The sequence below is a fragment of the Pongo pygmaeus genome, chromosome 9, assembly GCF_028885625.2.
Source record: "Pongo pygmaeus isolate AG05252 chromosome 9, NHGRI_mPonPyg2-v2.0_pri, whole genome shotgun sequence".
Lineage (NCBI taxonomy): Eukaryota > Metazoa > Chordata > Mammalia > Primates > Hominidae > Pongo > Pongo pygmaeus.
The window spans coordinates 56,008,119-56,020,686 of record NC_072382.2 but is presented as its reverse complement, the minus strand read 5'-3'; the positions used below and the strand labels follow the sequence as shown (position 1 = coordinate 56,020,686).

At 45.3% G+C, this 12,568-nt stretch overlaps 1 protein-coding gene across 11 annotated transcripts in view; it reads left to right on the top strand.

Annotated features, from left to right (window-relative positions):
* The window catches only part of NAV2 (neuron navigator 2), a 779,302-nt gene extending 768,396 nt beyond the window's left edge, over nt 1-10,906 (top strand). For all 11 annotated transcript variants that reach the window (XM_063671085.1, XM_063671084.1, XM_054438543.2 and 8 more), the window contains 2 exons: nt 3,902-4,105; nt 7,451-10,906. In XM_063671085.1, coding sequence (XP_063527155.1) covers nt 3,902-4,105; nt 7,451-7,576 — 330 coding nt within the window. In that variant the 3' untranslated portion in view covers nt 7,577-10,906. The remainder of the gene's footprint in view (nt 1-3,901; nt 4,106-7,450) is intronic.
* Nucleotides 10,907-12,568: the final 1,662 nt, after the last annotated feature.

Sequence of the window (12,568 nt, the reverse complement as noted above, 5' to 3'; positions counted from 1 at the left end):
GTTGTTTTCCATTTGCTTGATAGATCTTCCTCCATCCTTTTATTTTGAGCCTATGTGTGTCTCTGCATGTGAGATGGGTTTCCTGAATACAGCACACTGATGGGTCTTGAGTCTTTATCCAATTTGCCAGTCTGTGTCTTTTAATTGGAGCATTTAGTCCATTTACATTTAAAGTTAATATTGTTATGTGTGAATTTGATCCTGTCATTATGATGTTAGCTGGTTATTTTGCTCATTAGTTGATGCAGTCTCTTCCTAGTCTTGATGGTCTTTACATTTTGGCATGATTTTGCAGTGGCTGGTACCAGTTGTTCCTTTCCATGTTTAGTGCTTCCTTCAGGAGCTCTTTTAGGGCAGGCCTGGTGGTGACAAAATCTCTCAGCATTTGCTTGTCTGTAAAGTATTTTATTTCTCCTTCACTTATGAAGCTTAGTTTGGCTGGATATGAAATTCTGGGTTGAAAATTCTTTTCTTTAAGAATGTTGAATATTGGCCCCCACTCTCTTCTGGCTTGTAGGGTTTCTGCCGAGAGATCCGCTGTTAGTCTGATGAGCTTCCCTTTGATGGTAACCTGACCTTTCTCTCTGGCTGCCCTTAACATTTTTTCCTTCATTTCCACTTTGGTGAATCTGACAATTATGTGTCTTGGAGTTGCTCTTCTCGAGGAATATCTTTGTGGCGTTCTCTGTATTTCCTGAATCTGAATGTTGGCCTGCCTTGCTAGATTGGGCAAGTTCTCCTGGATAATATCCTGCAGAGTGTTTTCCAACTTGTTTCCATTCTCCCTGTCACTTTCAGGTACACCAATCAGACATAGATTTGGTCTTTTCACATAGTCCCACATTTCTTGGAGGCTTTGCTTGTTTCTTTTTATTCTTTTTTCTCTAAACTTCCCTTCTCGCTTCATTTCATTCATTTCATCTTCCAGGGCTGATACCCTTTCTGCCATTTGATCGCATCGGCTCCTGAGGCTTCTGCATTCTTCACGTAGTTCTCGAGCCTTGGTTTTCAGCTCCATCAGCTCCTTTAAGCACTTCTCTGTATTGGTTATTCTAGTTATACATTATTCTAAATTTTTTTCAAAGTTTTCAACTTCTTTGCCTTTGGTTTGAATATCCTCCCGTAGCTCGGAGTAATTTGATCGTCTGAAGCCTTCTTCTCTCAGCTCATCAAAGTCATTCTCCATCCAGCTTTGTTCCGTTGCTGGTGAGGAACTGCGTTCCTTTGGAGGAGGAGAGGTACTCTGCTTTTTAGAGTTTCCAGTTTTTCTGCTCTGCTTTTTCCCCATCTTTGTGGTTTTATCTGCTTTTGGTCTTTGATGATGGTGATGTACAGATGGGTTTTTGGTGTGGATGTCCTTTCTGTTAGTTTTCCTTCTAACAGACAGGACCCTCAGCTGCAGGTCTGTTGGAGTACCTGGCCGGCCGTGTGAGGTGTCAGTCTGCCCCTGCTGGGGGGTGCCTCCCAGTTAGGCTGCTCGGGGGTCAGGGGTCAGGGACCCACTTGAGGAGGCAGTCTGCCCATTCTCAGATCCCCAGCTGCGTGCTGGGAGAACCACTGCTCTCCTCAAAGCTGTCAGACAGGGACATTTAAGTCTGCAGAGGTTACTGCTGTCTTTTTGTTTGTCTGTGCCCTGCCCCCAGAGGTGGAGCCTACAGAGGCAGGCAGGCCTCCTTGAGCTGTGGTGGGCTCCACCCAGTTCAAGCTTCCAGGCTGCTTTGTTTACCGAAGCGAGCCTGGGCAATGGCGGGCGCCCCTCCCCCAGCCTCGCTGCCGACTTGCTGTTTGATCTCAGACTGCTGTGCTAGCAATCAGCGAGACTCTGTGGGCGTAGGACCCTCTGAGCCAGGTGCGGACTATACTCTCCTGGGGCACCGTTTCCTAAGCCCGTTGGAAAAGCACAGTATTCGGGTGGGAGTGGCCCGATTTTCCAGGTGCCGTCTGTCACCCCTGGAAAGGGAACTCCGTGACCGCTTGCGCTTCCCGAGTGAGGCAATGCCTTGCCCCTGCTTCGGCTGGTGCACGGTGCACTCACCCACTGACCTGTGCCCACTGTCTGGCACTCCCTAGTGAGATGAACACGGTACCTCAGATGGAAATGCAGAAATCACCCGTCTTCTGCGTTGCTCACGCTGGGAGCTGTAGACCGGAGCTGTTCCTATTCGGCCATCTTGGCTCCTCCCCCAGCTTCGCACTATTGTCAGCACCTTGCTCTCTGTACCCTCTCCACGGCAGGATTCCCAGGAGGGCAGGGGGAGCAGACAGACAGAGAGCTGTGGCCACCCTAGAAACACACTGCAGCCATGGTGGCCCACAGGACTCTTTAGTCTCTGTGCCCCAAGGCCCCCCGCAGAGTTCTCTCTGCAGAACTACAGGTGACACTGCCCTGGCTGTGAGCATGTCCTGCCACATAGACCAAGTGGGCCAAACTAGTGGACCGTGGAATTGAACATACTTAGTTTCCAATTCTGGCTTCTCTCCTCCCTGGGCCTATTTCCTCATCTGTAAATCACGGGTAGTAGTACTTCCTCTTGGAGTTGCACGGTGGTTAAGCAAGGTATTCATAAAGCATTTCTCACAGTACCTGGCACAAAGTCAGCTGGAAGATGTGGTGGTGTTAAAGGAGAAAAATATAAAGCCTATACCTAGCTGTGTAATATACAGAGCCTCATGTTGGGAAGGGGTCCAGTCTAGGTTTCTGTTCTTCGAAGAATGTATGTATTTCTTGAAATTGCTAGTAGTGGTCACTAAAATCATTTTACCATTAGATAATTGAGGCTTAAGAAAAGGAGCTTGGAGGCATGGTGTTGATCTTACTATAAAATTAAGTGATAATATAGTTTACTGTTTTAAGAGCCAATTAGCTATTAATGGAATTTTGAGAAATACATGACAAGAGAGAAGCCCTCATAATTTCACTGCCTATGTGCAACCTCTGTTAGCAATTTGCTGTTTTGAAAAGGAGCAGCACTTCTATATAGGGGCTGTGAGAGTCAGACCCATTTCAAGAAATGGGGTTTTATTGAGCCAGGACCAGCCCAGCACAGTGGCTCACACCTATAATCCCAGACCTTTGGGAGACCAAGGCACGAGGATTGTTTGAGCCCAAAAGTTCGAGACCAGCCTGGGCAACATAGAGAGATCCCATCTCTTAAAAAAAAAATGTTTTAAAAATTAGCCAGACATGGTGGCACACAAGTAGTCTCAGCTACTTGGGAGGCTGAGGCAGGAGCATCACTTGAGCCCGGGAGATTGAGGCCACAGGGAGCATGATCATGCCACTATACTCCAGCCTGAGCAACATTGCAAAACGTTGTCTCAATACAAAATCAAAGTAAATATTGAGCCAGGGCCATTGTGACCTCTGCCTGCAGTGTTGGTACCCAACACCCAAGATACGTAGGCAGTATTCTTTGAGTAGATGCACTGAATGGAGTACTAGAGCTGGCTCTTGAAAGCTGATAGCACCTTTTTCCAACTCCACATCCAGTGACATCATGTCAGTGGTTTGAAATCAGTCATGGTGGGATTGTACCATGGATGTCGACTAATGCTTCAAATCAGGTCATTGTTTTTCCCCCACAGCCAGTTTTTCAAATTGGATTATCAAGGCTCAGAGTTTAGGGTCACACGGTGAGTCAGTGGCAGAGCTGAGACATGAACCTAGATCAGCCTGACTCCAAAGCCTGTATTCTAGAGCACTGGGTCATGCTGCCTTCAGCCTTAGCACCTCGAACTGTCTGCATCTTGGATGACTTCCTGAGCATGGAATCCAAGTGGAATTACTCCATCAGGGAAGGTGTGATGCTGGATTTGGGGAGTTTTTCAGAAAGCTGCAAAACTGGGGCTACAAGAGAGATCTGGGCCACTTCCAGACTGTTCCTTCTTTGCCTGTTTTCAGCTCTATGGAAGGCGCGCCCCCTGGGAGGATCCTGCCAAGTGGGTGATGGACACATATCCATGGGCAGCCAGCCCACAACAGCACGAGTGGCCTCCCCTGTTGCAGTTACGGCCTGAGGATGTCGGCTTCGACGGCTACTCCATGCCTCGGGAGGGATCGACAAGCAAGCAGATGCCCCCCAGTGATGCTGAAGGTGACCCGCTGGTGAGTCCTCAGCCACCAGAGCAGCTCAGCATTCGTTAAGCACTTACTGTGTGTTGGGTATGATGCAGGGCCTCTGGAAATACAAAGGTGACTAAATCCAGCCTTGCTTTAGAAGGCTGGACCCAAATGACTGGGCCATTTTTGCCAATATTTTCTTCCATGGTTTTAGTTTTTCGCTAAAAACTTTTCCTCTGAAATTTTTTTCTGGTACTAGATAAAAGATGAAGAATTGATTTTTCCCCTTAAATATTCTTATACCTACTGTCTCTATACAACTCTTTGCCCTCTGATTTGGGATGCCACCTCTATTCCCTCCTATCCTATCACTTTGATCTCTCCTAGCAATAACAGAGCAGAGGAAGAGATTGCTAAGGACCAGAAGCCCAAGGCAAATGATAGGGTAAACAGGGAGAGGTTTGAGGGCAGGATGGACTCACAGAGGGAAGGGGACCTGAATATGAGTCCCATGGCTATTGAGATGAGCTAAGTCTTTAACACTGTTTAAGCTTCTTATTTATTCGGCTGTTGCTAAAACAATAAAGGCCCTTTAAGAAGCACCCAGGCTGGGGTGGCTCACCCCTGTAATCCCAGCACTTTGGGAGACCAAGGCAGGTGGATCGAGGTCAGGAGATCAAGACCATCCTGGCTAACATGGTGAAACACCATCTCTACTAAAAATACAAAAAAAATTAGCTGGGCGTGGTGGCAGGCACCCGTAGTCCCAGCTACTCGGGAGGCTGAGGCAGGAGAATGGCGTGAACCCGGGAGGTGGAGCTCACGGTGAGCCGAGATCGCGCCACTGCACTCCAGCCTGGGCGACAGAGCAAGACTCCGTCTCAAAAAAAAAAAAAAAGAAGCATCCGGGCTGGGTGTGGTGGCTCATGCCTGTAGTCCCAGCACTTTTCGTGGCTGAGGTAGGTGGATTGCTTGAGCTCATGAGCTCGAAAACAGCCTGGGCAACGTAACAAAACCTCTTCTCTACAAAAAATACAAAAATTAACTGGGCATGGTGGCACACACCTATAGTCCCAGCTACTCAGGAGGCTGAGGTGGGAGGAGGGCTTGAGCCTGGGAGGCAGAGTTTGCAGTGAGCCAAGATTGTGCCACTGCACTCCAGCCTGGTTGATAGAACCAAACCTTGTCTCAAACAAACAAACAAAAGAAACACCCGGGCCAATAACAGTAGTATTTCTAATCGATTGTAGTACTCTACCAATATAAGACCCACACAGAGTCATACTGCTAAATTAGACCTAACAAATCAAAAGCCCAATAAAATAAAGAGGAAGCAAATATACCAAAACCTCCCATGGTTAAAGGACTATTATGCCTTAAATTTAGCCCCAAGCTTTCTTGGCAGGCATAGCAAAAAGAAAACATAACAGAGAATATTATTTACATTACCTAATGAAAGAAAATATTACAACAGATGTAGCAGGATTAAAAGACAACTGATTTACTGTTCTATTCCTAGCAGCTAATTAAGTCCCTAGATAAAAAAAATAATAATAGGCGATTCATGTTGTCTGCCATCCTGCTGTTTGGTGGGATGTAGCTGTGGTTCTGTTGAAGATTGTAGTGGGAACTGTATTTTTTAAGGATTTATTATTTGTGTTGCCATGTACAACCTAGTTTGCAATATTTATAACAGTAGTCTTACAAAGGGAAGAAGCATACTTTAAACAGCCATTTGCAACGTTAACCATTGCTGAAAGCCAAGGTCACGGAGGTGTTTTTTGTGGGGGCAAACTCATGAAGTCTTACAGAAAATAGAACTTAGTATATTTAGAGGAAAGAATGGCCAGCCCATCCCTAAACAATCTTTTCTGAGCCAGTAACGTTTGTATCACTGGTTGGACACAGAAGGTGTGTAGGTAAGACCCAGGATTCTTGGAAATGCAGAAACAGAATTCTCCTTCCAACCCTAGGCCCCCAGAAGTGAGCTGTGCCAGTCCAGCCACTTCCATTACCAAGTTAGATATTTGGTATTTCTCCTCAGTTCTGCTCTTTCTGCCCAGGGCCATGTGTCTCTATTACCATAGCTCTCTTATGTATTAATCTTTCTCACTCATGAGACTGAGACTTTCATGAAAACAGGATTTACTTGCTTTTGTTCCAGAACCATATACTGTGGACATACTGGGAGTGTTTAGTGAGTGAATAAGTAATCCCAGTTGCCAAGGATTGTCCATTATACTTCAGCTCTGCCTCTTCCCTAGTTATGGCTGTGTAGATGGACACCAGATGATGGTGCTTCTGCAGCCTGGCACATCTGGGTAGACTCTGCAAAGCATCCTGAGGGGCAGCTGGATTGTACACCCAGCTGCACCACATCTTGGCCTTAGCTCAGAGAGGCCCCATATTCCTGACTTACTTGTTATATAAAATATAAAATACATACACACAATTTACAGTTATAAATAAAAGTAGTTTTTAGTCCCTCTCCCTACTCCCAAACAAGTGACCCATAGAATGTAAACAAGGGCAGATTTAAGAACACTGTCACTAAACTCTTTTAAGTTAGATGATGACAACAGATGACATTTATTAAGCACTTACTATATGCCAGGCCAGCCCCTCTTCTAAGGGTTTAATACACATTATATCATTTTATTCCCTACTTCAACCCTATGAGAAGTGTTGCCATTCTCCCCATTCCACAGATGACGAGCTGCTGGCTCAGATACCTTAGGTAACTTGCCCAGAGATTCCTGAATCATAAGCGAAGGCTCTTTGCACTTGGAAGCTTTGCTTGTAACTGGTGCTCCCCCTCACCTCCCTGCCAAGGCTTCCATAGGAGCTGCAGTACAGTTGGCTCCAGTCTGACCTGGCCAGAGCAAGGAGAAGAGATGGGTTTGATGCTTGTCGAAGTGGGAGGGGGTCCGTGTGCTTCCGATGTTGGTGATGCTGATGCCAAGTTCCAGGAGCAGGGATGCTCACACCTTCATCCAGGCCGAGGGCTATGCCTGAAAGGTGTGCCCCTCCTAAATAAAAAAATAAATATAATATGTATAGAGAGCATCATTTTGTTTTCAGTGCTCTATGTATATTAACTCAATCCACCCATAACATTATAGGGCAGGTACTATTATTATTCACATTTGACCAGTAAAGAAACAAGTATAAAGAGGTTAAGTAATGTGTTCAAAGTCATGCAGCTAGTAATTGGTGAAGCTGGGATTTGAACCCTAGAAGCCTGGCCCAAAGTCCATGTTCTTGTCCACTGCCTCCACTGTGGGCTGTTATCCCAGGTGAGTCTGGAGGAGGTGGCATGACCTTCTAGGAGTCCAGGGTGGGCAGCCAACTAGACAGAAAGCAGCTCATGCTTCTCCACTCTTCCCCTAGATGAACATGCTGATGAGGCTGCAGGAGGCAGCCAACTACTCCAGCCCCCAAAGCTATGACAGCGACTCCAACAGCAACAGCCATCACGATGACATCTTGGACTCCTCTTTGGAGTCCACTCTGTGACAGGGGCCCGGAGCCCAGCGCCCTCCTCTTCTCCTCACCGCATTCCACCTGCATCCCCCACATCACCCTGAAGATGACTTCCTGAGCCAGCCCCCAGCCACAGCCTTAGAGCTGCGGGAACACCGAGACCCCTTGTCCTTCAGCCTCGACCTGGGTGCAGGCATCCCAGGCCAGCTGCCTGCGGACCGCTTCCTTCCACAGCGAGAACTGCACTACCTTCTGTTGTACTTTAATTATTGTTTTGCCTTGTTGCTGTGACCTCCCTAAGACACTGAAGATACTTCTCGGGAAAGGATCATCGCCGTTGAAATGAAAAGAGAGAGAGAGAGAAAAAAAAAAAAAAATAGAACCCACATGAAGCTCTGAAACCAAACAGCATCCTGCCATGAGCTTCCCAGAGACAGAAGAGACTGGAGCAAAGTCGGAAACAGAGAAGCATGGCTTCCCCTCAGCACAGACCCTCCAGACTGGGTCTCAGAGCCACGCCACCCACCCTCCCGCACAGCCGGCCACAGGGAGAACTGGTGCTAACCAGGGTGCTTGCTTTGGTCACGTTCAACGCACTACAGAGCTACGACACAGGGAAACCTTAGGAGAAAATAAACCGTGCTTTCATGTTTTTTAAATGGTGCTTTCCTTACCCGAGAGGTATTTTGCCTGTTCCAATCGAACCACCCCATTCGGGTCCATCAGCCTCTGATTAATATCCATGAGAGTGAGTGACAGAGTGAGAGTGTGAGCCGGTGGATGTGGCTGTCAGTGCAGAACAGCATGTGTCTGTTTCCTTCTGATATATGAATGAATCAGGTTTTTTTTTTCTGCAAACACTGTGTAGAGTGAGACTTGTTCTACTTTGGAGAACAGATTACCTTTTGAAAATGAGGTTGAGTTTCTTCCTTTCTGATGCATTGATTTTTGAAGATTTTTTTTCCCCCTTCCCCTCTTGGTCAGAATCAATCCTTTGGTGAAAGTAAGAACCGCAGGAGTTGAGTTTTGGTTTGGTCCTGCTCAGTTTTGGTTTTTAGTTGTCCATCCTCACAGTCCTACACACTCGCCTCCTCCTGCTAGGGCTGGGGGTATCTGTGTCCTTTAAAATGGATGAGGACCTGGTCCTCGACATGTGGGTGAGCCATGGACCTTGCCTTCCCTTCTCGTCCTTGAGGGTTTAGAACACACACCAACACCTCCAGCGTCCCCGCCCCAACTTCCGGTGGGGTGATGCGGTCACCCCGCAAAAGACTTGCACTTTCCTCAGAACCAACATGACGCAGCTCAACAAGGGTGAGGGTCACTCCCTCCCAGAAGCCCCGTCTGGACGAGCCTTGCCTGACCTCTTCGGTGCTGACCTTCCCAAAGTGATGCCTTACTGGTTTTGTACTAACTGTGTTCATTTTACATAAGTGTCGTGCCTGCCTGGGGTTTGTTTTTTTGTCATTGTTTTCCCCATTGAAACAAACAGGGCTAAAAAGTCATCTATTCATCAGGAGAACTCAAGTTGCTGTGACTTTTCTCATCCAAAAAACTCATTTGTGTGGATGCGTGACCATGGGAAAAAGAAAAAAAAGAAGATCCATTTTTTAGGTTCTTATCAGTCTCCAGCTGACAACCCAACTGGACAATGATCTGTCTGATGCAGGAGAAGGCAAAAGTTTCTACAAGTCTACATGACCTTGCTGATACTTGCTCTAATAGAAACCCAGTCTGCTGTGTCTTCAACATACTGGTATTTTCATTACAAAGTATGGTAAATTTTTGAGTTGTTTGTTTCTGTTTTGTAAAGAGAATCCTTATTGGACACCAGTGAAGGTGTCTCTGTTTTAATGATCAGGGTTTTTATTCCATCTTTTGCATTTCTATTTCTGAAAGTTTGTCTCTTGGCATCTTTTTTTAGTTTCTTACCATGAGAGTTTGACCCGAAACTGCTCACTTCACATTGGATGACACCATGTTCTTCCTCTTTGAAAAGAAAAGGGGAATGTGTCCCACTAGTGAAAGGAAAACTTTTCAACACTATCCCTGCTTTAATCTCAGCAAACTCAGACTATTCTGCTTAGCCTTCATTAGTCATCTGGGTGTGAGTGTGTCTTGTTCTGTTTTTGTTTTTAATAAAACTTTCAAACCATATATTTAGCCTGTGACCAGGGGGGCCAAACCCTAAGATTTCTGGTAAACCTGAAGGGTGGCCCTCCTCAGACAACTTGTCTCCCAGAAATGACCCTACACTCGCATACTGTGAATTTGGGAGGAGGTAAAGTTGACTTCTTCTCGTGGGCAGTTTTCCAATCACCTTGTGAGTAGACACCTGCCAATATTGTTTGAAACCTTTTTTTAATATGACATCCTCTCTTGTCATTCTCTTCTCCCCTTTCCCACAGACTTCCCTCCCACTGGGTCCAGGTTAGAACCAAGACTTCTGTACCTGGTGCTGCCTGATTGGTGAACATTGACTTCAAGTAGCATAGCCCTTGTTTGACTCACAACTCCGTGTCCTTCCTAAAGTTTCGGGAAGCAGGGTTGTCTAATATGCACATTTCTTGTTTTGGTCATATTTTTACTTTAGTGTCACTCACCTTTTACAAAGTGACTTTGTACTCATTTAGGGCTCTATCGGAAATGCTTCCATTTTGCCTTTTCTACCGTTAGGCCAATTTTGAAATATATAAATTCTATGCAACATTTATGTTGAGTTACCAATGGAAGCCAAAAGTTCTCTTCCCAAACTGCCAAGAATGATACAGGCCATAATTGAAATGGGAATACCTTTTAAGTTTCATTAGGGGTGGGGTGGGAGTGGGACAGGAACAAGACTTGCTAGATCTTTGTTGTATCTTGGGGACTTTTACTTTGTTGTTTGATGCTTAAACTTCAAAATTCTCTGTATTCAAATTTGATTGTGGCGAATCTACTTCAAAAAGGAAAAATAATCCAACTTTGTGGATATTAAATGGAAGGTTTGCTGTTTTGATCTAGTTGTTTCCAGTGGAGCAGTTTATGAAATATGTTCTATAAGATGTACATTTTTTCATTGTAACATAGAAATTGTAAATAATTGATTAAAGTGCTGCATTTTGATGAATTTTTTCTAGCCATTTTTAAAGAGAAAACTAGGAATTGAGTATTTTGTGTACGGTATGTTTCCATCCTCCCTCCCCTTCCTCCTCCCCTCCTCTCTCTCTCTTCCTACCTATTTAATTTTCATTTGTCATGAGGTTTTTGGATTTGCCAATGATCTGCTGGACATCATGCCCCATGTCATAGAGAATAAAGCTGATGATTGTACCAGTCTTAAATTATTCATGATTCAATAAAATTGATGCTTATTTATTCAAATTAGTGGTTTGGCTTGTCTGTGCTAGAGCAAGTCCTCATAGGAGTTTTATTTCATGCTAAGAGCACGTCAGTCTTATCTGGATGCAGCAAATGCAGGGAAAACCCAAAACCTTTGCAAACCCATCTTGGCTAGTATGCCATCAATATCGCACATCTTCTCAGTTTCTCAGGTCTTCTTGCCACTCCTGTGGAGCTTGTTAGAACTGTAGAATTTCAGATCCTCTCAGACTTTATGAATCACCAGGGATCTAGTGGATCCTCAATTTCTAACAAACTCCTAGGCAATACCAGTGCTCTAGTGCCTGGACCACACATTGAGTGGCAAGCAACATCAGTGTCCAGCCAGCCCACTAAGTCGACCCCTTGGCATGAAAAGGATTTTTTTTTAATGTATTGAGTACCTACTAATTTCTAAATGCTTTCCCAAATCCTCAGTATAATGCAAAATGATGCCAGAGAGGTATTCTTACTCCCATTTTACAAGTGGAAAAAAAAAAAAAAAAAAAAAACCCAGAGAAAATGACGTGCCAAGGAACCTATAGCCAAGAAGTCAGTTGGAGTTTCAGCCCCATCTTCTGACTGTCCTGCCTTGCCAGGCTGCCTTCTAATCTTGGGGGCCTCCTGCCACATTGTAGCTCACATCCATAGCAGACACAGGCAGTGGGAGATGACCTTACATCTCAGCATTCATTTTGAATAGCAACAACAAAAAAGGCCTGGTTTGGAGTCCTGTGGGTTCACAGTGAAATTGATCCCACATGGCTGGCTCAACTGCTCATGACATGAAGTGTCTAACTCTTAACATACAACAGTGGCCCAACCAGGGAGGAGGTAAAGAATCCAGATATTTAGCATAGGCAGTTTTAATCCCTGTCAAAAAAAATAATAAAGGAGGGGTAGTACAAGTTTGACAACTAGATGTCCTGAATTCCAAGATTCCATGTCAAACATTGTATCCCACTGCTCCATGATATATTCTGAGGTTACCTAGGAAGTATGATCAGCATACATAAAGGGCATGGTGGACAGATGGCTTTTTAAAGAGCAGGGAAGAGCCAGGTGCGGTGGCTCACGCCTGTAATCCCAACACTTTGGGAGGCCAAGGCAGGTGGATTACCTGAGCCCAGGAGTTCGAGACCAGCCTGGGCAACATGGTGAAACCCTGTCTCTACTAAAAATACAAAAAATTAGCCAGGCATGGTGGCACGTGCCTGTAGTCCCAGCTACTCAGGAGGCCGAGGCACGAGAATCACTTGAACCAAGGAGGCGGAGGTTGCAGTGAGCCAAGAATCGCGTCACGGCACTCCAGCCCGGGCAACAGAGCGAGACCCTGTCAAAAAAAAAAAAAAAAGGAGGGGAAGGACAGGAACTGCGTTTACGTACTCACTGGGTACCAGACGTATAGAAAATTTCACTCTATCACATATAATTACAGCACCTCTAAGAGGTAGGTGTAATTATCTCCATTTTACAGTTAAGAAAACTGAGGCTGAGTAATGTTAAATTAATACATAGTAGAAATGGAATTCTTGGTATATCTGATTCAAAACCCATGCCTTTTCTGCTATGCTAAGCTACAATCAACTTAGGTTGGACTTTGATGGAGGATTACACATCCCTTCTGCATTAGCTTTTTATTGCTGTGTAACAAATTAACCCCAA